This window comes from Typopeltis vanoorti, chromosome 20 (genome assembly GCF_054136105.1).
Source record: "Typopeltis vanoorti isolate ZY-2024b chromosome 20, IOZ_Tvanoo_1.0, whole genome shotgun sequence".
Classification (NCBI taxonomy): domain Eukaryota; kingdom Metazoa; phylum Arthropoda; class Arachnida; order Uropygi; family Thelyphonidae; genus Typopeltis; species Typopeltis vanoorti.
Window position 1 is genome coordinate 89,069,035 of NC_143568.1, and position 26,211 is coordinate 89,095,245.

At 36.9% G+C, this 26,211-nt stretch overlaps 1 protein-coding gene across 1 annotated transcript in view; it reads left to right on the plus strand.

Annotated features, from left to right (window-relative positions):
• Positions 1-26,211, plus strand: part of LOC150095635 (dynein axonemal heavy chain 8-like) — a 2,108,518-nt gene that overhangs the window by 1,589,202 nt on the left and 493,105 nt on the right. Inside the window, exon 67 of the mRNA XM_090409931.1 lies at positions 13,781-13,873. Coding sequence (XP_090266057.1) covers positions 13,781-13,873 — 93 coding nt within the window. The remainder of the gene's footprint in view (positions 1-13,780; positions 13,874-26,211) is intronic.

Below are 26,211 nucleotides of genomic sequence, written 5' to 3' on the forward strand. Positions count from 1 at the left end.
ACCATTGATCTTATAACAACCCCTTACCAACTTGTAGGTCTCTATTATATCTCCCTCTTCCTTCTCTCCACTAGACTCTGCAAATTACATCTTCTCAATCTTTCCTCATACTCAACATTCCAGAAGTCAGAAACTACCTTAGTCAGTCGCCTTTGGACCCTTTCCAACATCTCTTCATCCTTCTGAAAACCCGGTGACCAAATCTGGGCACAATAGTCCATGTGTGGCCTAATCAAAGCCTTATACAATGGAACAAGAATCTCCCTACTTCTACATGTCAGTGTCCTCAGCATCATTCCCAGTAGTCTTTGTGTTGTCTTCACAATTAAATTTATATAAATAGCCTAATATGATATGTATAAGTCACCATCAATGATTATGTAGTTAAATTTATAATGCATGTATGCAAGTGGCACATCAACAACGTCAGTATTTAAAAAAAAAGATGTTTCACACACCTGGGTAAAAAGGTTCACCATCACTGATATAGATGGTCTAGGGGAGATTGTAGAGAGAATTTCTTTTTCAAATTTTTCCATGAAAAGTTCTGCACAACATGGTGACAGTGGGCTTCCCATTACTAGGCCTTCTAATTGTTGGTATATGGTGTTATTAACCTTGAAAAAATTATATTGAAGGCAGTGTCTAAACATCCGTGTGATGTCTAGAGGAAAGAGATCTTGGATGATGTTTATTACCTCTTCCACTGGTACATTGGTGAAAAGGGATACAACATCTAGACTGGCTAGCATGTCTGTTGGTGCAATCTTAATGGCTTGGAGTTTATTTACAAAATGTTGACTATTCTTGATATAGGATTCTGTTGTTCTTATTTTATTATTTAATAAGTTTCCAAGATGCTTTGTCAAAAGGTAGGTTGGTGATGATCTGCCATCAACGATTGGACGGAGAGGTATATCCGTTTTATGTATTTTAGGTGTCCCATATAGTCTTGGAGTGATAGGATGTGAGGATTTTAGTGTTCTCTTCACTTCTTCTGGCCAAATGTTACAATTTCTGATTAGTTGGTTTGTTTCATTATGATTTTTTATTGTGGGGTCTGTCTCTGATCTTATAGGTGGAGTTGTCTGATAGTAATATGTTTAACTTATCATAATAATCTTTAGAGTTAAGGATAACTGTTGAATTTCCCTTATCAGCCTTTGTAATAATGATATGTTTGTTTTTCTTCAAGTTGAGAATTGCTTTTCTATCATAAGGAGACGTGTTGAGAATAGGTTGTTTGGCTTTGGCTAGGGTTATCGTAATTTTGAATCTAATAGTGTTGGCTACGTTTTGCGGTAGTGGATATAGGCCTTTTTCAATTCCACACATGAAATCCATTTTAGGAATGTGTTGGGCATGATCGCAAAGTTAAAACCTTTTTTTAGAATGTCGGATTCATTTTTTGTGAGACTATGATTTGAGAAATTAAAGATCACTTTGTCATCGGGAGGTTATTTTGTGTCTGATATTTTTTCTTGTAAAGTTCATTGAATTTCCTAATTTGTTTGTTCTTATAAAGTTTGAAAGTTTTTTCATAACTGCGTTGTATCATTTGATCTACTTGGTTCCATATGGTATATTCTAAATTGTTAGAAATGTCATCAAAGAACTTGCGGCAATTAATATCACTTTTATTTATTTCGTATCTTGTGTGTTGAATCCTTAGGTAGCTAAGTAACCGAATCCGTTGATATAGTGGAATTACTGAGCACTTTGCAATATCATCTAGGTGGTGACATTGCAGGAATGAATGAACTAATAGCTTATACGGGAATTATGGTGAATGAAGTGGAGGTGAATAGTCTATTACAAAACCTCAATGTCAATACATCTGTGAGATTGGATGGTATACCAGCTCCTGTCATACGTGAAGCGGCTAAAGAATTGTCAGTGCCCTTGACCATTTTGTTTAATTTGAGTCTAGGGTCTGGGTTAGTCCCGAGGGGAGTGGAAAGAGGGGAAAATAGTTCCACTGCATTAAAGGAGGTTCCAAGACTGCTGTTGTAAATTACCGACCGATCAGCATATCAGGAATCATTGTCAAGGTCTTGGAGAAAATAGCGAAGAGGAAAATACAGGATTGGATAGGTGAAAATGGGATACTGTATGGGGGACAGCATGGTTTTGTGAAGGGTAGATCATGCCTCAGTAACTTGCTCGCGTTTTTTAACACAGTGACGGCTGAACTGGATAAGGTAACGGGTTTACAGTGATTCTACTGGACCTTCCTAAGGCCTTTGACAGGATACCACATGGAATTCTAATCAGTAAACCGCAGCATATGGGGATGGATATAGGATTGGTGAGATGGATAGGAGGGTGGCTGATGGAGAGATACCAGAGAGTGGTTTATTCAGGAGTGGAGTCCAAAAGGCGGCTTGTGACTAGTGGTGTACCGCAGGGTTCTGTTCTTGGACCACTACTGTTCAATTTGTTAATTAACGATATAGGAAAGGATCTGAGAGGAAGGGTTCATTTGTTTCCTGATGATGCAAAGTTGGGTAGAGCAATAGTTTAATGTCAAATTTTTGCAGGATGATTTGGACAGTTTGGGACTGGGCTAAGGACAATGGATGTCAATTTCATGTAGCAAAGTGTAAGGTTATGCATTTTGGGATGAAAAGATTAGTAGCAGTATATCACATTGGTGGAACCATGCTCCAGGAGATTGACGAGGCCAGGGATTTGAGAGTGTTGGTGGATAGGGAGTTGTAGTTTAGGGGGCACATCACAAAAGTGGCTAAATCAGCTCATCAAATCACTTGGTTGCTGAAGAATACTTTAATATGTAGAGACAAACAAGTTATTGTTCCTCTGTATCGAGCCTTGATAAGACCCCATCTAGACTAGTGTGCCCAGATATGGGCGACAGGGTTTCTTCTTGTTGGGGAGGAGGTGGAGAGGATCGAGGGACGAGTGACCAAGATGATGGCAGGTCTATGGAATGAACCTTATGAGAGCAGATTGAAGATTTGCGGGTTGCAGAAATTGGTTGATAGGGGGAAAAGGGGTGATATGATTGAGACATTCAAATTACTAAAGAGTTTCTGTAAGATTAATTCAGAAGTTATTTTTGAGAATAGGACTGGTGGTGGGAGGACTAGGGACCATACATGGAAGCTGGGCAAGAGTGTCGTTAGCAAGGGTGTTAGAGGTAGGTTTTTTGCTTTCAGAGTGGTGAATGTGTGGAATAAGCTGCCAGAGTCTGTTATGGGTGCTATGACCGTGAATGAGTTCAAGGCGAGGTATGACAGATGCTGTGTGAATGTCGAATAGTTGTTCTTGACATGATGTTAGGGCCTCCCTCGATGAGTCTATCGACTCCTTGGAGTTGCCCGTAATAATAATAATAATCCTCTGGGTTGCCTTCACCACCATTGCAATATGCTCCCTGAATTTCAGTTTTCTATCAATCACTCCCAAATCTCTTATCTCCCCTACTTCCTAAAGTACAGCTCCTCTAATCGAGTATGCACCCTTCCATTGATGTATCCCAAACTTCAATACTTTACATTTTGCTGCATTAAACTGACTCATTCATTTGCCCATCTGTCTAGTTTATTCAAATCCTCTTGCAGGGCTGCCACATCTGCACTATTACTAATAACCCTTCATAGCTTCACATCATATGCAAACAACTGAATATCTTCCCGCAATCCCCTGACAATGTCATTGATATAAAGGCTACAGGTCCCAGTACTGAGCCCTGTGGGACCCCAACTTATAGCCTTCTACCGCCTTGATATTTCCCACCATACACAACTCTTTGATGTCTATCAGATAGCCAATCCTGAATGCAGTTGACTAACCTGACATCTAAAGCCATGTGCTTCAATTTAAGGATCAGCTTATCATGTGGCACCCTGTCAAATTCCTTTGCAAAATCAAAAAAATGGCATTACAGGTAACCCTCGTATAACGCGGTACTTATACAATGTGGTTTCGATATAATGCAGTCTACAAATTGTAGGTTCCCTTGTTCAACGCAGTTTTGATATAACGCGGTCTACAATTTCTAGTAACCCTTTTTTTTTCATATTTTTTACTGCGGGACTTAAAATTCAAATTTTATCTTCGTTAAATTTGTGTCTGCCCGTATCACGCAAGTAGTTATAAGCATCGAATTTAGATTTATTGTATCACTGAATAAGGTACAGAGGGTTTTGCAGTCTGTGTCATTCTCAACAAATAGTGCAATTAGAGACAGATGGAATAAAAACGCCGCTAACTAATAAATACATGTTCCTTCTCACAGAAACTATGCTGTATAGACTACAGATCATAAAGTCTAACTTAAAATAAAAGACTACCAAGAATTGAAACATGCCATATAATGAATCTGTGAGTTCGCTTGGCAAGAAGCTATAAAATTCAACCAACAGTTGAAACGTTTGTGTGAGTTGAGCCAGTCAGTAATGAGAAGTTCCATCGCAACAATAAATGACACCCTGTCGTGAATGTGTTAAAACTAATAGCAAGTGTTGTTATGAAATTCGATTGAAGAGAATTAGCATTTCATCTCAACACTTGTCGGTTGCTTTTGTCTTTGGGTCGCACGATCTTTTGCTAATACAGCACCAATCATATGCATGTCTTTATACCTGCTGTCTTGTGTAAAACAAAATTCAGCTTGTATGTATTGTAACAATTAAAAAAAAACTTGAATAATTTATAAATGTATAAAAGGATATCACTTGTAAATCGTTGACATGCCAGCAAAATTCTCAGACATGCCATAGGTTTGCCATCTAGGGTTTACTGTATAGTGTTTATTATTGAAAATTGTGTTCGTTTTCTGTCAGGAAAGCACATTTAAAATCATAAGTGTGTTATTCTCAAGCTGAGCAGTTTATTTTCTGGTGAGTTACATACATATGTAATGCTTTTTTTATGTAAAACTTTATTTCTATTGTAATGGCCACTAAAACTGCAACGAAAGGGGAAAAAAACCAACATTGAAGAGGAAATTCATTTCTCTCGAAGAAAAAATTAAAATCTTGGATCGGTTGAAAATTGGAGAAAAACCAGGAGTTGTTGCAAGAACTCTGAATTTAAATGAATCAACAATTGGAACAATCTAACAAAATGAACATAAATTCCGAGAAAGTGTTATTGCTGGGTCAATGGTAAGTGCAAAGCGCGTTTCTTGTGTTCGTGATATTCTAATAGAAAAAATGGAGAAATCTTTAATGATTTGGATAGAAGATTGCACTCAAAAGAAAATTCCTTTGGATGGACACCTTATTAAGCAAAAAACTCTCAAAGTTTATAAACGTTTAAAAGAACTCGATCAAGATTCTTCAGAAGAAATCTCTCAGCATGGATTTTGTGCCAGTAAGGGTTGGTTCGTAAACTTTAAAAAGCGGTTTTCTTTGTATAATCTTAAAATCCAGGGAGAATCAGCATCAGCAGTTGTTGAAGCTGCCTGGAAATACCCAGCAGAAATTTTAAAAATCATTAAAGAAGATGGTTACAGTGCAGACCAGATGATCAATGCGGATGAATCTGGGTTATATTGGGAAAAAATGCCAAAACGCACCTATATTTTGAAAAATGAAAGATCAGCTCCTGATTTCAAAGTTTCCAAAGATAGAATTACTCTGCTGTTTTGTAGTAATGCATCAGGTGATTACATGACAAAACCAATGTTTATTAACCGATTCGCAAATCCTCGTGCGATGAAAGGGCTCGACAAGTCCACCCTACGTGTTTATTAGCTGTCCAACAAAAAAAGCATCAGTTACAGCTAGCATGTTTGAAAATTGATTTTTCAAGTGTTTTGTACCTGATGTAGAAAGTTACACAAAGAAAAAGAATATGAACTTCAAAATTCTACTAATTTTAGATAATGCACCAGGCCACCCAACAAATTTAAGCCATCCGAATATTAAAATAACTTTTTTGCCAACTAATACTACTTCAGTTATTCAACCACTCGACCAAGGAATAATGTCAACATTTAAGTCATATTATATTCGGATAACATTTCCATTAATTTTGGAAAAAATGGAATCTAATCCAAACATGACACTGCCTCTAGCGTGGAAAGAGTTTTCAATATTGAATTGTGTAAAAATTATTTCTCTGTCCATTAAGGAATTGCAACCCTCTACGCTGAATGCTTGCTGGAAAAAAATATGGCCTGAAGCCGTTCTGGAACAAACTTTCGTACCTCCAGTGGATGTCAAGCTACGTCGTATAATAAATGTCGCAAATATTTTTGGTGGATAGGGCTTTTGCGATATGGTTGAAAACGAAATTAGTGAATTAATTGATGGAGAAACAGATTTAAATGAGGAGGAACTGGTACAATTAATAGATGGCGGGGAAAGTTCTGCCAAAGATTCTGATTTGATGAATTTGTTAAAGAATTAGCAGAAGGATTGAACTTGGTTGTCACATTTTTCACCATGGGACTTAAAATTCAAATTTTATCTTCGTTAAATTTGTGTCTGCCTGTATTGCGCAAGTAGTTATAAGTATCGAATTTAGTTTTAGTTGAAACTAAATTCGAAATTTAGTTGATCCAGAGTATTTTAATAATAAGATGATACACTTTTTTACTACTTGTACACTGCTTGGAAAAATGTTAACGGACATCCTACCCAAGGTGCATCATGCCATATAAATGAGTCACATGTTTGTATAAGGAGTATGATGCTCCCAAGTCAGTGAACTGTGGAAGTTATTTTACAGATAATGATCCCTCAATGGAGCACTCAGGAAAATTCACGAGACAATTGGATATTTGCTTAGCGTTATATTATGAACTTAATAACAAATTGCAGCATAGTGGAAAGCAAAGTCTTATTACTGACTTCTTGATGACTAAACCAGCCAAAATATGCAATGAGAATTATACAACTGATGTCCAAGAGATTTCAAGTGGTGATGACCTCTGACCACTTAAAGAACATCTATGAAATGTTATTTCTGAAGACAGTGATGACGATTAAAATATGTGCTTTATTTTATTGTCTAAAATATGGCCGTATGCATTATGTGCAATGAAATTTATGTACAATTTGTAATTTTTATAATTTTATACTACGTATTTGTCTCACAATTTATGTTTTCTTAACTTACATGAATATTACTTGAATTAAATAAAAATATTGTTTTTGTTGAATATGTCATTGTTTATATAATTTAAAAAAAAAAAAGATTTCGGAACCTAACCCTACTTTTTCAATGTGATCTAAGTCTCGTATAACGCACCATTTCTATGGAACCTAACATCCACGTTATACGAGGGTTACCTGTATATGCCTTTCCCTCATCAACCGCTCTTGTCACATTATTATAAAAGTCAATCATATTACAAAAGCAAGATCACCCATTAACAAATCCATGTTTACTTTCACGGATAACATTACCCTCATCTGCCCAACGCTGTATATGGTCCCTCACTAATTTTCCAAGATCTTAACAACTACTGATGAAACACAAAGTGGTCTATAATTTGACACTTCCAGCGTGCTACTGCCCTTATGCACTGGCACTAATCTTACCCTCCTTCCATTCCTTGGGTACCATTCCCATAACAAGACTTTCATTGAAAAGCCAGGTCAGCAGGGCTGACAGTTCTTTAGCACATTCTCTCAAAACCTGTGGTGAAATTCCATCTAGTCCCACAGCTTTATCCAGAGTACTCAGTATTTGAAATACACTCTTCTCTTGCATTTCTGAACCTCGAACCTGCCCTATCCCTCTAGTATTAAAACCTACTTCTCCAGGATGAAATACTCCAATAAAATGTTCATTGAATAACTCTACTATGTCCTCTGCACCAGTCACTCAATTACCATTTTTATCCCACAATGTCATTCTTCCACAAACATTTCTCCTCCTACTGGCCATATAGCTAAAAATTCCCTAAGATTTTCTTTGGATCTTAGGGCCAATCTCTTCTCATATTCCAGTTTTGTTTTCTTATCCTTCGTGAAGGATTAATCAAAGATATAATTGCTTGGCAAGTATATTTTGCTTTGCAATCAAGTAAAAAATCTTTCTACAACCATGTCTGATCCAGAGTATTTTAATAATAAGGTGATACACTTTTTTACTACTTGTACACTGCTTGGAAAAAAGTTAACGGACATCCTACCCAAGGTGCATCATGCCGTGTAAATGAGTCACATGTTTGTATAAGGAGTATGATGTTCCCAAGTCAGTGAACTGTGTCTGGGTGAAATGGCTGCGAGAAGGGGAACTGATGGAGTTTGAAAGAGTTGCAGACCTATCTGTTCAGCAAATTGTTGACAAATTGGGCCATCCCAGGTCAACAATCAGTGATATATCCTACTGAGAGAGAAGTGCAGGGAGTCAATTGCAAGTGCCATCTGCTGTGGACAACCTACCACACTTACTGAAATGGCCATTCAAAGGATATGTAATAATCACCATTTGTCATTATTGAATGCAAAGTACCAGGCATCGACAGGAACATGAGTCTGCACAAAAACATTCAGAACCAAGTCTCACAACATGGGTTTCTATGGTAGGACTGTAACATGCAAGCCCCACATTACCCACACATTTGTTATTTGAAAGACTATGTATAGAAAGTTGTAAAGCCCGTATCCATAAATTAAATCTTAACAAAAACAACCATCTTAAATTTTTCCAATTTTGAGAAGTCATCTTAAGCAGTACTTCTCATTCCTGTCTAATGAATTATTATTTTTAAAATGTATCTGAGTGCCTCCATAGCTCAGTCAGTATAGATGAAACTCTTTGGTCAGAAAGACCTGGATTCAATTCCCATCCATGACATGAGGAACCCTTATCTACTCTCTTTTGACTAAAGGTGAATTAGCTGGTCTCATACAGAAGTAGAGGGTTTTTTAACTCGGAAACTTGTGTTTTTCATCTCATAAGAGGCAAACCAGGTCCATGAATACACACGGATCACAGTCATAAATACTTGCCCTTAAGGAATGCAGCAGAGGAGTGACAAGACAGCTACATTAATTTCTCGTAAACCTCTCATTGAGGGACTCAACCTGTTTTAAGGGACGGATGAGAAGGGAAGAAAAAGAACATAATATCACATATTGTCATATGCTTATATTACTACTTTATTCTATAATAAATTACTAGTTTTATCCAAGTGTAAGCAAACAAAATTTGTGCCTGAAGGATCTTTAAGACTGAGGCAACTCGTGGTAAAGGTGGACCAAGCTCTCATCAGTACTTGTCTCAGTATCTCCCATAATGCAAAGCACATCTCCTTGCGGACATGTATATTACTATGCATTAAGGGGAGGGCCATTACCTAGACCGGTGTTTCGACCTTTATTGAGGTCACGTCAGTGGGAGCCAGACCCAGAGGTGGTGATACTAAGATGAAAGCAATGGAGAAGTCATATTTACCTATACGAGTTGCCAAAAGGTGTCTCACCTTATTATTAAATTACTCGGATTTCAGTGGCGGCCCGTGAAGCTTTAAGTAGGGGTCCTGCCAAAAAAAAATAATTTTTAAAAATTTCTTTTTTTCCTAATTAGTAACCAATTTATTAATAATTAATCTATTTATTAATAAATTGGTTACTAATTAGGAAAAAAGAATTTTTTAAAAATTATTTTGTATAGGCAGCACCCCCACTTAAAGCTTCACGGCCGCTACTGCTGGATTTAGAGAAAGTTGTTGGAAGTTTTTCCCACTTGGTTGGGCTATAATAAACTCTAGTTTATTCTAATTTGATTTTCTTTTCGTATGTTTGTATTAAACAAATATTTTTTCTTAAGTAGATGTATCCTTTCAAATGGATATATGGGCTTTGTATGTTGGTCATCTAGAATGGTTGGGGGGGGGGTGCATTTACCATTGTCAGTATGTGTGCATTGGAAGCAAACTATGAAGCCAGGAGATTAGCTTTTTTTGGGGGTGATGATAATAGAACAATCTGCGTATGATAGGGGTGGGAATAGTGGTGGGCAAAAGTTATGACCAGTTGCTTTGCCATTTGGACAGGCTGCAAGTTTCCTGCTTCTTGCTCTTTTGAACACTGTTTTGGAAGCTTTGATAGTTTTCTTGCATCTGTTTCTGGCTTGAGTATAAGCACTAAAGGAAGATGGAGTTCTCAATACGAGCCAGTTATGTTATACGTGATTTTTCCTTTGTACAGCCTTGGCACATCTTTTGGAGAACCAGGGTTTAGTTAGCATATGGCAATTCAGAGTAATGTGAGGAATGTATGTTTCCATGCCAGTGCGGATTACTTTGGTGACATGTTCGGTGCACATGTTTGAGTTGGAAGACCAGAAGCAATAGTCCAAACATGGGAATGAGGCATAGAAATCATGGAGAAATCACAATTGGCACTGTTATAATGCCAAACTACTCTCATATGGGAGTGGTTGTGTAAGTGTTGTTGCATGGGGTTGAAGATGAGCACTAGATTCTGGTCAGAATTACCAAGGGTTCCACTACATTCACTGTGTATTTGGAAGGGTCACTGATGAGGACGAGATCTAGAATGTTGGGAGAGTGGTTCGAGTTATTTGGTATTCTGGTTAATGTGAATAATTTGTGTGAGGTCATTAGTGATGGCAACTGTTTCAGCATCTCTGCCTGCAAGATCTGTACAACTGGAGGAGGAAAGCCAGTTGGTGTTGTGGAAATTAAAATTTCCTACGGGGATGATTTCACCGTTGGGACAGTGGAACTGATGAAAATCAGTTTTTAAGGAGAGGAAATTAAAGAGCTCAGATTGGTTGGTGGCATTAATGGAATGATAGAGACAGCAAATGAATTTGACTGAGTGGGGAAGGGATATTTTCAACCAAAGAAGGTCAAAATTGGGTGATTCTAAGTTTGGTGCTCTCTGGCAAGGTATGTTAGAGTAGATATATGCACAAACATTCCATTGGGTCAAAATGAGTTAAGGAGTGTAATTTGGCAGTTTAAATGAATAGCTCTTGGGGGGGGGGATGAGATTTGAGTTTCTGCCAAAAAGAGTAGATGGGATTTAGAAGATGGTAGTAAACACCATTAAGGTTGGAGTTGAGGCCAAGGATGTTACTAAAGTGGATATGCAAGGTTCTGTGGGGTATTTATTTGACTGCAGGAGACTCCACATTTCCTATGCAGTTCCTGCATACTGGTCTCCATGGTGGCTACTATTGCCATCACTTGGTTTTTGCCCTAATTTAACTTGTGAATTATCCTAGCAGCACTACAATGTGCAGTCGTAGTGCTGCTAGGATAAGGAAATGGTTGTGCCACTGTATAAAGCACTGGTCAGACCACACTTGGACTATTGTGCTCAGATTTAGTCACCTGGTTTTCAGTGTGTTGTGGAAACACTGGAGAGGGTCTAGAGATGAGTGATGCAGACAATATCAGGACTTTGGAATGCTGGCTATGGAGAGGGTGAAGAAATGTGGATTGCCGAGTTTGGTGGATCAGAGGATAAGAGGTGATATAAAAGAGACATTTAAGTTAGTGAGAGGATGTTATCATATTATCCATATGGAATTATAAAAAGAGTAGAAAGTGAGAAGGGGAAAACCAACGGCCATCCCTGGAAGTTATATAGGAGTGTGGAGAAGAGGGGCATGAGGAATAGATTTTTTACATAGAGAATTGTGAGTGAATGGGATGCATTACCAGAATGTGTTGTTATTGCAAGGAATGTTAAGGATCTTAAGATTCTATATTATAAATATGTTGTCAGTTGAATGAACCTCCCACAATGAGTGTACCGATTTTATGGTGGGTGCAATAGGTAATAATAATAATAAATTATTAAAAAAGGTTTGTGACCCAAAGAAATTACCAAAAAACTCAGAGATTATAATGTCTTACACCTCAGATATATGGAATCCCAAAAATTCACAAACCTAATACCCTTTCCCCTTAAAGTGGAAGGGGGTATTAGGACCACATAGAAAATCTAACTTTGGCTGATTATGACATCATAAGTCAGTTTGGATATTACTCCACTCTTCACCAACGTACCTTTTTTTTATGTTGTGCCCATACACAGGAGGTTGGTTGATCAACCTATAGTACATTAGTACTGTGTATATTAGTACCGTTGACAGAGACCCTTAACCTCATTTCCATCTTAACATAATTGAATTATTCAGATTCACCGCATATGCATGTTATGCATGTTACTGAAAAGTTCTTGACCTAACAATTACAAAACGAATTTATATTTTTAAAATTATTTTTATTTTTTAACATAATCTTTCTTAAGACTAATACATTTATTCCAGCAATGCTCCAGCACCATTATCCTGTCCCTGTAGTGGTTCTCAGTAAAATCTGCAAAATACCCCTCTACAGCTGCAGCCACCTCTTGATTCAAAGAAAAACACTGACCAGCGAGGAAGAGTTTTAGTTTTGGGAAGAGATAGAAGTCAAAGGGAGCCAAATCTGGTGAATAGCTGATGTTCCAACAATTCATAATGCAGATCCGTTTATTTTCCCATTGCCAAAACACCATTATGGGCAGGTGCATTGTTCTGATGAAAGATGATTTTTTTCTTTTGCAAACCGGGTCTTTTCTCACGAATTTTTTCATCTAATCTGGTTAAAGATCAAAATAATATTCCCCAGTTATTGTTTTACCCTTTTCAAGATAATTAATAAACAAAATGCCTTTAGCATCCCAGAACACTGATGCCATTACCTTTCCTGCTGATGGATCTGACTTGTTTGGTGCTGAATAGCCGGCTTCTCTCCACTGTTTTGACTGCTGTTTGGATTTTAATGTGAAATAGTGAATCAAAGTCTCGTCCATAGTAATAATAAATCGACACACAAAATCAGTTTTATTCTTGTTAAAACGCTCCAAGCACTGTTCAGAGATTTTCATGCGAGTACGTTTTTTGATCTGCTGTGAGCAAGCGCAGCACCCATTTTACACAAAGCTTTTTCATTTGCAATCCTTCATGCAAAATATATCCTACATGTGTTTTTGCCTATAGTCTCAGCAATTTCAACATTTTGATCCTCTGGTCATCCAATATCATATTGATCCGGTCATCCAATATCACTTGATCAATGATTTCTGGTGTTGTTACTTTTTGGACGTAACAACACCAGAAACCTTGAAGATGATCCTTGATGTGGATCATCTTCAAGGTTGGTACTGCCATGTTTAAACTTGGCAGCCCATTTCGTAATTGTTGAAAATGAAGGAGCCATAAACTTTAAGAACTTCAAATGAATTTCTTTTGGCATTAAACCTTCTTTTACAAAGATTTTATAACTGCACGATACTCAATTTTATCCATTTCATGGGATGCAGACAACACTTTTGCTTCAGACAGCTGTATAAAACAAACTACTTGATAGAATGACTTGCAATTTCACATGGATGCTTATGACAGATCTACCAACTTAGAAAAAAAATGGTGCCGATAGTGTTGCTGTCTCTGGTCGAGAACTTTTCTGACCACCCTAATAGTTGAATGATGTGTGCCTGACTCAGTTATAATTGATCTTTTATGATACTGATTAGAAAATCCAGCAGAATATTATTGAGTTGAATGAATTTTTTCCCCTCTATTTGTATTGTTTATACTGTAAGACATCATAAGGTTTTTATCTTCCTTCCCTTAAAAATATTGGTGATAGAGAAGTTCTGAAATTAAATTTCAATTTCGTTCTAAATTTATAAAAATAAATTAAATTTGGGTTGGCTGAAATGTATTTTGCTTAAAGAACAAAAAAAAAAGTTTAGATTTGTTATTAAATTTACACACATTCAAGCAGCTTAATAAACTGTTAAATTTTTCCCATATTGCTATTTTACAGGTGAGTGCAAGATCAGCTATAATTGATTTCACAGTGACAAGAAAAGGCCTTGAAGATCAGTTATTGGGACGTGTAATTTTGTTCGAAAGAAATGTAAGATTGTTGTTATGTTTAATTTGATGAGTCTATTTTTTTTTTAAAGAAGCAAATTATATCAATATATATTTTCTTTTCAGATATCAAAAGTACAAACAAATCATCAAATTCATAGAAATATTGTGATGTTAATTGTTATTAATTATTTTTTTTCTCTTAAAACACAACAGTACCAAAATTAGAATAAATAAACTATAGATTTATTAAGTTAGCTGCTGTTTCATTGGATTCAAATCATCATCTTTAGAGTACATGGCAGATACAGGTAGGTAATGCAATAATTTCATTGATAAATTCAGTTTTTGTTTAGAGATAAGTGAGATAAGAGTCCCATTCATGTCTCTCTATAATCAGAAATGCAGCCACCAGACTTGACTGTTTGGTTAAACACCTAAAAATAGTATTCTCCCAGAGTTCAAGTAACTTAATGCACCCATACTTGTTGAGATTACTAGGCCTGATTATTCACTGCTACTGCTGATTCCAAAAACAGCAATTCAGAACAATAATAAGAGTTTATAAATAGGATGGTTTCTTTCTTCTAATTTGTTTGTAAGGTTAACCTAGAGTATTGTCAGCTTTTTTTTATGTGAATTCCACCCATGAAAGCTTATAAACCTATTGTGTATTAGTACCATGGTGAGCTAAAGGATACTCAGGAAATCCTGCTCCTGAAACCAAACATTTTATCTTTATTTTTAAAATCTACTTCATGTCTCCTTTGTGATGATGTTCATCTACCACTTAAGTAAGCTTAAGTGGTAGATTGCATTCGTAAGCTTCAATTCTACAGCGAGAATCAAATCCATAGCTATAGGCTGGATCATTGAAACACTATCCAATCAACCAAAGATAAAACCAAACATTTTATCTTTATTTTTAAAATCTACTTCATGTCTTCTTTGTGATGATGTTCATCTACCACTTAAGTGCATTCGTAAGCTTCAATTCTACAGCGAGAATCAAATCCATAGCTATAGGCTGGATCATTGAAGCACTATCCAATCAGCCAACTAGGTTGGCCAGCTGTTCCTGACCTGCTACAATAATGGTAGCATATGTATTTATTATGTTTTTCAAGGTGAAGAATGTTATTATTCCCCCCAATTTCTCCAAGGTTGTCTAATTTGCAGGTGCATGGTACTTTGTGTAATCCATGGAGTGGAATGGATCCTTAATTTTCATGATCCATTAAACTGTGTTTCTGTTAGTCCATTAACTCTTATACCATCATATCTGAACAAGATCAAATTACTCTTCTTGGATTACTGACAGACATATTACAGTATATACATCGCATCACATCATAGCCTCATTTGCATATAAAAAACTTGGTGTCCTTTTTCTGCTAAAACATTACTTCACACACCTGCAACAATTAACACTATATACAAATCCAACTTCCAAGGGTCAGAAGGTTAAATAAGGTAAGTGTGAAATGGATGAATGAAGAGATTAAGCATGCGAAACAAAGAAAAAAGGCATTATGGAGGCAACATAGGAGGAGTGGTAATAAGTCCATGAGGAATACAAATAACAGGCAATCAGGGTGATGCAGTTGCTAAGGGTAGCAAAAGTTTAGTATGAGATCAGTTAGATAACAAAGTCAAAAAAAAAATACTATCGAGTTCTTTAAATACATAGCCAGCAAAAAAAAAAAAAAAAAAAAAAAAGATTATAGTAGGATGCCATTGATTATACAAAATGGTATAAGGACAACTGCTGCAGAGGATATAATTGAAATATTTAATGAGCAGATGATTAAAGGTCTTTCATTCTTGTGATTGTGATATCATGGAGAGATTGAGAGCAGCAGATCATGAGGAAGAGAGAACTCACTGTGAGGAAGAGGTATTTGGCTGGTAAGAATCAGGAATTAAGCAACAATATTAACAAAGCTGTGTGCTTGTTGATATATCACTGAGTATTTTGAAGGAATGTGCAAGAAGTTGACATCTGCCTTGACATATTTGTTTAATATGAGTCTTACATTGTGTCTATTCCAAAGATGTGTAAGGAAGTCAAAAAACTAGAACTTCATAAAGGAGGTGACACAACTCAAGCATCAAATTATTGTGGTTATTTTTTATTTTGTTATAAATTATTCATGTATTGTGGAAAGACTGGTGAGAATCAGGATCAACAATTGTAATATCTGTCATGAATAGCAAGGATTTGCCAAAGGGGGGGGGGGTCATGTTTCAGTAATCTACTTACTTATTACAATAAGGTGACTGCAGCATTCAACGTGGGAGACGGATACACATTATTATTATTATTATTATTATTATTATTATTATCATCATCATTATTATTATTCAGACATCCATGGAGTCAAATGACTTATCGTGGAGGTCCTTTCTAGGAATCACAAAGTGAAGGATTGGTATGATTGACCATTCTTGCTCTCACCACTCTATCAGGCAATACATTCCACAGTTCAACCATCCTCCATGCAAAGAAACCACTGCTCACCCTCTTGCTCACAGTTTCCTTTAGTAACTCCAGGGATGGCCTCTTGTCATCACTCCTTCCCGCTGTTCCACCAAGTGAAAGAACTCCCCAGTGTCAACCCTGTAATTACCTCTCAACAGTTTAAAAGTCTCAATCATATCACCTCTCCTTCTCTCCACCAAACTCTGCAGTCCACATTCCCTCAGGTGATCCTCATAACTAACATTGTACAATCCTGAAACCATCTTTGTTATATGCTCTGTACCCTTTCCACAGTTAATTTACCCCCTTGAAATCCTGGGGACCAAATTTGAGAACTGTAGCCCAAGTGTGTGTTCAGAGTCTTATACAATGGAACAATAACCCTTTTATCTCTGCAGGGTCACCGTCCTTCTCAGTATTGCAGCAATCCTCTGGGTTACCTTTCTCCAGCTTTACAATATGTTCTCTCAATTTCAGGTTTCTATCAATCATCATACTCCAGATCTCTTGTCTCTTCTGCTTCCTCCAGTACATCTTCTCCAATGGAGTATGCAGCCTCCCATCAATGTATCCCAAACTTCAAGACTTTACATTTTGCTGCATTAAACTGAAAGCACCATTCATTTGCCCATCCATTTATTTTATTCCAGTCCTCTTTCAGGACTGCCGCATCTGCACTATTACTAATAACCCTTCCCAAGTTCACATCATCTGCGAACAACTGAATATCTCCCTGCAATCCACTGACAATGTCATTGATATAAAGGTTTAACAATACAGGTCCCATTACTGAGCCCTGTGAGACCCCACTTGTAACCATTTGTCTCCATGATATTGCCCCACCATACACAACAATGTGATACCTATCAGACAGCCTGTCCTGAATCCAGTTGACTAATCTGACATCAAACCCATGTGCTGCAACTTAAATATCAGCTTATCATGTGACATCCTGACAAATGCCTTTGAAAAATCCAAAAAAATGGCAGTATATGCCTTTCCCTCATTAACTGCTCTCATCACTTTATTATAAAATGAAATCATATTACTGTAGCAAGAGCACCCCTTAACAAATCCATGTTCATTCTTACAGATAAAATTACCCTCATCTCCAATGCTGTATATGGTTTCTCACTAATTTCTCCATGATCTTAGCAAGTACTGATGAAATACAAACTGGCCTATAGTTAGACACATCCAGTCTGCTACCACCCTTATGCAATGGTACTATCTTACTTTCCTTCCATTCCTTGATTACCTTTCCCATAGCTAGATTTTCATTGAAAAGCCAGGTCAACAGAGCTGTCAGTTCTTTAGAACATCCTCTCAAAACCCATGGTGAAATACCATCCAGTCCCACAGCTTTACTGATATCCAGGGTACTCAGTAATTAGAGCACACTCTCCTCCTCTACCTGTAAACCTCGAACCTGCCCTATCCCTCTAATCAAGTGTTCATTGAACAATTCCACTATGTCCTCTGCATAAGTCAATCTGTTCCCATTTCTATTCCCAATGTAATTCTTCCACAATCATTTCTCCTCCTACTGGCCACATAACTAAAAATTCCCTAGGATTTCCTTTCGATCTTTGAGCCAATCTCTTCTCATATTCCAGTTTCGCCTTCCTTACCATACTAGTGTCACTCTCCTGGCCTGTGTCTGTGTACCCTTTCCACAGTTAATTTATCCCCTTCAAATCCTGGGGACCAAATCTGAGCACAATAGTCTAAGTGTGGTCTGATCAGGGATCTTATACAGCATAGTTGTATAAAACTTAGTGCCAATCTCTTTTCATATTCTAGTTTTGCCTTCCTTACCATACTAGTCAGTCTCCTGGCTTGAGTCTTATATTCTTCATGCATCTGCTCTCCACCCCCCTCTTCCTTATATCTCTTCCATAACCTCTTTTTCATCTGCAGTTCATGTTTGATATTGTTTATCATCCACTTTACACCAAATTGTGTCCTCTTCTTCATGCGTGGAATAGAGCTTATTATTGCTGCTAACAAATATTCCTTCACAATTTCCCAAGCTAATGATATCCCGGCCTTCCAAGTCCACTCTCCATGGAATGGAACTGCTCCAAATTGATATCTAAGACTATTATTATCACCTTCTTTATAATTCTACATACGTTTACCTTTCTTTACCACTCCTGCATAGCTATTCATCTTCCTTACAAGTCAAAACCTCATGGTCACTCTCTCCAACTGGGGGTGGGGGGGGGGATGTCATCTCAGTTATTATCAGCTCTTCTGATGCTTTGACCAAAACTCTTGAACCTCTTGTTCCCTCTATAATGTGTTGTATAAGGCATTTGTCCATCTTCTTCTCATCATTCTTCTCACACTTACCAAGCTTAACTGCCTAAACATCTCCTGCTCCCCGCCTCTGTGCTCCTTGGCTTGTAACAACACCCCACTAAATATCCTGTCTTGCTCACTTCTACCTCACACTATATGCTTTCAAAAGTGCCTTTTAAAGCCTCCACTATTAGAAGACATAAGTAATCACTTAGTGTACTTGTATTATACTTAGTATACTAAGACTTTGCAAAGGCTTTCTATACATTACACATAATAAGTTGATAATCAAACTAGAGAAGATTGGTTGAATATTGGACTAGTGCTTTGGATTCAAATGATAGGGATCAGATAGCCAATTTCTAAGTGGTAGTGGTGTGCCTCAGGGAACTGTTTTAGGGCCATTGCTGTTTACCCTATATGTTAATGATATTGGGGAAGATTTGAATGGGGGATATTCAGTTTTTGCAAATAATGCAAAGTTGGGATGAATTGTGGGGAGTAGAACAGATGTTGTGGCCTTACGAGAATTGAATAGACTGAGTGAATGAGCACAGGAGAAAATACCAGTTCAATGATGCAAAATGTAAGCTTTTAAAATTTGGAAAACAAAGATGGGATATAAAATTTAATCTTTGTTTGGATATACTATTGGAGGTGAAAGAAATAAGAGATCTTTGGGTGATGGTGGATAAGGATCAAAAATTCAGAGGACACATTGCTAAAATTGTGAGTGCAACACAACATATTTCAGGGAATTATGCAGAGGACACTGCATCCACATTTCTTGTAGGTTTTGATTGTATAAGGCTCTGATTGACTATTGTGCACATATTTGGTCACCTGGTTTTCAAAAGGATAGTGAGGTGCTGGAGAAGGTCCAGTGGCAATTGACCAAAATAATTTCTGATCTCTGGAATGTTAAATATGAAGAAAAGTTGAAATGATGCAATTTGCAGAATCTAGTGGATAGAAGGAAGAGGAGCGATATGACAGACATACAAGTTGGTAAGGGTTTGTTATAGGATTAACTTTGAAGAGGTTTTTCATAAAATAGTAGAAGATTGGGGGGGGGAGAAGTAGAGGTCACCCCTGAAAGCTATATAAGAAGGGTGTTAGTAGGGGAGTGTGAAACAGGTGTTTTGCATAGAGAGTTGCAAATGATTGGAATGAATGCCTGGGAGCATGGTGTCTGCAGAGAATTTGATATGATAAGTTCCATGTATGACAAAAAGGGGCCTCCTAGATGAGTCTGTGACTCCATGGAGTCTTAGAATAATAATAAGAAGGGATTCAGTTCATGATGATCCAAATGATGGAAAGGATCTTTTGCTGAGCATGTAATGTCTTGAGTATTCTTATGTTATGCTTTTCTTAACACATGAAAATTTTTTGAGAGAATGGGAATGGATTTTTTTTGTATGCAGAATTTTGAGGTGAGGGATTGGATTTGGGAGATGACCAGAAGTTTTGTTGATTGTGAAGGGGAGGTCATTAGCTAAAAAAGTCTCAAATGTGATTAACATCTGAAGAAAAACTAGTATGGTCAGAGCAAATGGTTCTAGTATGATTTACGAAAGTTTTGATGGTACCATATTACTGAAAGGGACTGTGGTGGGAGGAACTTTAATGGCAATGTGAAATCTGATGGATGTACCATCTAATGTGGATATTTTATTAATAATAAGTAAAATAATCATTTCAACACATGTGTTTTGTGTCACTAAATTTGGAAATATGAATGCTGATCACCGTGTAAACCTTAAAAGAAAGAATAGTGTGGGTAAGTTTCAGACAGATAAGGATAACGATCTATTGGACAATCAGATGACAGGAGTGTCAAGGATGGACAGATTATTATTCTTTTCTCTTTCAATGATGAAACAGATCCTCTGGGTAGGCTGTTTTTAGTGGGATAAAAACATTTATAACACATCCCTGGGTTTGGTGGGGTAGGGACAGACAGAGTTTAGAGTCATGATTACAAAGTGTTTCATGAAAGGAAGGGTGATGGGGAAGGAGAGTGAAGGGGGGTAGCATAGCTTTGCTTTATCTTCTTGTAGGTTTTTGCTTGCCATATGAAATAGCCAGAGTGCATAGTGAAAGTGAATAAAGCTGATATTTTGGAAGGTCAGAGAGTTTATGATGGTTCCTGAGGATTCTTTTAAGGATGCATTAATGAAGAGAGAGAGAGAGAGGCTATATAAAAACTGACCATAATGTCAGTAACTTTGATGGCTAAATCTCATGAGCTAGATTTGATGTTCACAGAATTTTTAACATGAGAGGAGATTTGATCTGTAATAGGAGAGAGCACTTGGGCTAAGTGTTTTGGCTATTTTATAAGTTGGGAAACTAACCAATACTCTCCACTATTTATCTGAATGGCATGTTTTGTTTATGTATTTGTACTTCTGTAGTGTTACCCTTATCTACTTTAGTGATAATTATATTCTGATTCTGGCATAGTATCTTTAAGAGTGGCAACTTCATCATAAGATAGATTGCAATTTGGCAGCTTTGCCCAGAGCCATGTTTACACTTTTCTGAAGTGAGTGGGACCCTAGGAACTAGAGTGTTCCATTTAAAACTGAAGTGATCCATTTAAAACAAAAACTGAACCATGCAGACAGCTTCTTATCCCCACAACTTCTACTAATTCTGCTAAGTCAGAGAGTTATTGTAATAAATACGTGTTATTTCTTTGTTGGCTCGAATATAGCTGAACAACACTGGAACTGTTCGACATTTTCTTGTAAAAATTTCAAATAGCGAAGCTAAATCAGATTCGCTATTCAAAACTTTTATTCATCCCATTATAATCCTATTTGAATTATTATGGGATGAATAAAATTCATGCCATAATTATATCATCATCATCATCAAATTCCTGACATGTACCCTCAAGGGGTGTACAGGATATGATAGTACTGAAAAATTTACATCATTACTAACTTCCTGTCTATAATTTTCCTCCAAATCAGTCTGTTACTTGTCAAGACTCCAACATTATCAGATCTTATATTTCTATCGTCTAAGGCACTTTGTACCGTATCAATCCACCTATATCTTGGTCTTCCTCTGGGTCGTTTTCCTACCACCCTGGCAGAGAACACCTGTTTTGCTAATCTTTCCTCGCCCATTCTGTATAAGTGACCACCTGAGATTAGCTTTGCTAATGCATTCCTGGATGCTGACAATGTCAAGTTCTTTCCTAATATCCTCATTTTTAATATGATATTGCCATTGATGCCATCTGTTCATGCCTCTAATCTTTCTCAGGACTCTCATATCTGCGGTCTCTAGTCTTTGGTCAAGTGTTTTACTTCTGACCCAGCTCTTAGATCCATAAGTTAAAACTGGTTTGAACACTGTCTTGTATACAACTAATTTAGTGTTCCGACTGATTTCTCTCTTATTCCATATGAATTTATTCAATTGACTTCCCACCATACCAGCTTTTTGATTCTGTTGTCTATTTCCATATTTAATTTACTTTAATTTAATTTACTTTACCATCTTCACTAAAAATCGTGCCTAAGTAGCTGAAATGTTTTTTTTCTTGTTCCACAGGTTCTCCGTTCAAAACACAGTTGACATTTTCAACAACTCTACCTATTTTCATTGTCTTTGTCTTTTATTGCTGACCTTCATACCATATCTATTACAACAGTTATTCAATTTAGTCAGGGAATCTTGCAAATTTGTAGCTGATTTATTTAGAAGTATAACATCATCTGCATAAAGCAAAGAGCTGATCCATATAGATAATGAATAACAGAGGGGATAATGTATATCCTTGTCTCACACCAGATTTAACATTAAAGCATCTTCTTGTACTTCCTTCAATTGTAATTGCTCACTTACAACTCAAAGAAAGAAGAAAAAGTATTGCTTTATATAATGTCCCACTGACACCATATAACTGTAGTGTTTTGAATAGCTTTTCTCTTGGCACCTTGTCATATGTCTTTTCCAGATCTACAAAACTTAAATACAGATCTTTGTTATATTCCCATGCTTTCTCAACTATTTGTCGTAAAGTGAAGATCTGATCTTGACAGCCTCTATTTGGCCTGAATCCAGCTTGTTCTTCACCAAGCTTTTCTTCCACAATTCTTCTCAACAGTTTCTCAAGTATACTGGCATAAATCTTGCCCGGAACACTCAGTAGGGAAATACCTCTGTAATTCTTACATTCAGTTTTATTTCCCTTTTTATATATGGGTACTATTAGAGCTCTACTCCAATCATCAGGAATTTGTCCCTCTGGCCAGGCCTTCTGAACTATGTAGTTGAGCCAGTGTAAGACTTTTATGTCACCATACTTCAGCATTTCTTGTTAAATATCATCTACTCCTGCTGCCTTTTCACATTTCAAGCCTTTGATGGCTTTTTCTACTTCAAGTATGGATATGTATTCTTGACTGTATGCCTGTTGAGTGTTTTTTTACCACCGTGCTATCACTGCTTGTTTCATTTAGCATTTTTAAGTAATTACTCCATACTTCGAGGATATCTTTTTCTCCTGTTTTCATGTCACCTTTATCATCTCTAACTCCTCTTACAGCACTCTTTCCTCCATTTCTAAGCTTCTTCAACAACCTACATAATATCTTACTGCCTTCTGGATATTTATTTTCTGTGCTCTTGCCAAATGTCCTCCCATGACTTTTGTTCAGCTAGATTTACACAGTGTTTAGCTTTCTTACATTTGTCTCTGTATTCTCTAAGAGCACAAGCTGACTTATTTGCCAGGAACTTTTGATATGCTTTCTTCTTTTCCTTCACTGCCTCTTTAACGTCCTGTGTCCGCCATGGAGTTCCAATTTTTCTATCCTTGCAGACAACCTCACCACATGCCTCTCTTGCTGAATCAATCTGGGTTTTCTTCAAGGTTTGCCACTGAATCTCCAAGGTTTGGTTCTTGTTCTCAAACTCTTTCATTTTTTCTTCAATAATCTTTGTGTATTTTAGTCTACAATTCACATCTGAGAGCTGCTCAACTTTTATTCGCTTTAAAACTTTCTTACATCTCATTCTTTTCAATATGAAATTCAATTTTATCCTGCTCAAGACTAAATAGTGATTGCTTCCAATTTCAAATCCTCTGTACACTCTAGTGTCCTGCACCAGGGAGAAAACACTACTATCAACAATAACATTGTCAATGAGACCTTTCTTATTCCTTGCCTCTTCTCTCCATGTGAATTTGTGCACTTTATGTTGGAACATGGTGTTAGTAATAACCAGTCCATGTCCTGAGCAGAAATCCAGCAGGTATTTGCCATTATTATTAGCTTCGCTCTTTTCTCCAAATTTTCCCAAAATATTTTTGTATGTCTTACAATCACTTCCTACTCTGCTATTTAGATCCCCAACAAAGGACCAACTTTTCCTTTTTCATTGTGTCAGTAACTATCTTTATAGCCTCAAAAAATTCCTCCACTTCTACCTTAGTAGAGCCTTCTGTGGGACCACAGGCACAATTCAGTCTCATTGTCCAGGACCCCATTCTGATATTTGCCCACAGCACTCTACTTGAGACTGCCCACCATTCAAGAAGATTAGCCTCGTATTTAGTGTTGAATACTATGGCTACCCCTTCTTTTCTTTGATTGTCAATGCCTGAATATAACATTTTGTATTTATTGCTCAGAAAGATCTCACTAGTTTTTGTCTTTTTTGTTTCAGTCATCCCTATTATGTCGATCTGGTACTTATCTAATTCCTCAGCTAGTTCCATTTCTTTGCCATTCAGGTTTCTTATGTTGATAGTACCGATCTTTAACTCTGGTGATGTTAAGTTGGGGTGTGCTTTGAGATTTGTGCCAGTAGCTGACTTTTCGCTGTTCGCCCTTTTTCCCTAGCGAAAACAACTGGGGCCTTGTTCCCCAGCCGGCATGAAATTTTGTCATGTTGTACCATTATTTTGTATATTGGTATAAGCCAAAAAGAATACAATTTGGTCGGCTAAATCCCAAATTGCCAGCCCATCCTCGTTCGTTCATTATCCAGATAGATACCCAACAGGGTGCACCACGAGAAGGTGAGGATTGGACATTAGGTCAGAATCCCTGGTTGGTTCTTCGCATTCCTTTAAAGGCTATGTGAAGGTCTCCTCTCAGTTATACAGCTTTGACCCTTAAGCACCCCCCATAATTATATTCTGGTTCTGGCATAGTTTCTTTAAGAGTGTCAAGTTCATCATAAGATAGATTCCAATTTGGTGGCTTTGCCCTGAGCCATATTTACACTTTTCCTGCAGTGGGTTTAAGAGCCCTAGGAACTAGATTGTTCCAGGGCCCTTAAATTATCCCTAATTTTTGGGGCTTCCAGCTAGGGCCTCATGCACCTGTGCATAAGTATTTAAAATGTTATCCATGTCCATTAAAATGGACATGGATAACATTGTAATGGATGACTATAGATGCCTCATTTTATTTTTTTCGTAATCTGAAGACTAGGTACTTGTTTTGGAGCTAAGGCGAAGTTATGGTTGAAGCTGAGTTTATTGATAGCCTCTTCATGGAGCTAAAAGGACAACAAGGTTATCACAGTTTGTTCTGGAAGCAAATGAAGATTTTATGCTTTTTCCTGAATAAATTTTTGAATTTCTAGATATGGCAGGACTTCACTTTTTAAATTTATTTTCATACCAAAGCATCAGACTCATTTAAAAAGTCATCCAAAACTTGGGATTTTGTGTGTTAAACAGCTTGTCCTGTAATGACTGAATAGCCATTCATGCTGGCCAACATGACACATAGGACATCAATTGCTCCCATGAAAGCACAAAGTAGTATGTTGGTAGACATAGAGAGCTCTTGAAGACTTAAATTTAGGCTTGATTTTTACACAAGTAGGAACAATGCAGCAGAATTTTAAGAATGAGAGTCTGTTCAGTAATTTTGCTGATCTGAGTATACACTTACTGAACTGACATATTTTGTGTGCTATATCGCTTCCATGAAAGAACACTAATTTGCTGTGGATATTAAGGTATTGACTATCACTTCTGTTGATGTTTCTTGGAATAAATACACATCCCAGATAATAAACACTAATTAAATGAATATGAATATTTTTGTGATTTAGCAAATCTTCATTTAATTTCTGATATTGAGTTCATATATTTCTGAACATAAAAGTTTATTAAAATAAACAATAAAATGACAATTCTTTCTTTTAAGGTTACACAGTGATCAGCATTCATAGTGAGGAATTTATGGAGACACAACTCACGTGTTAGAATAATTACTTTTCTAATCATTAAGAAAGTAACATTTGACATTTTGACTTCTGTATTGAAGTCATCATCAGGAAAACATACATATGTGCAGGATACACGCTACATGACAATGTATTACACAAAAGTAAGATGAATCATTTGCTATAATAAATTTAGTTTAATCCTTTATCCAAGTGTGAGCAAACAAAGTTTGCGCCTGAAAGTATCTTCAGGACTGAGGTAAGGTGGTACACACCAGGGCAACTCGTTGCAAAGGTGGAGCAAGCTACCAATACTCCTGTCTCAGTATCTCCTATAATGCAAAACACATCTCCTTGCGGATATGTCTAATGTTCTGCATTAA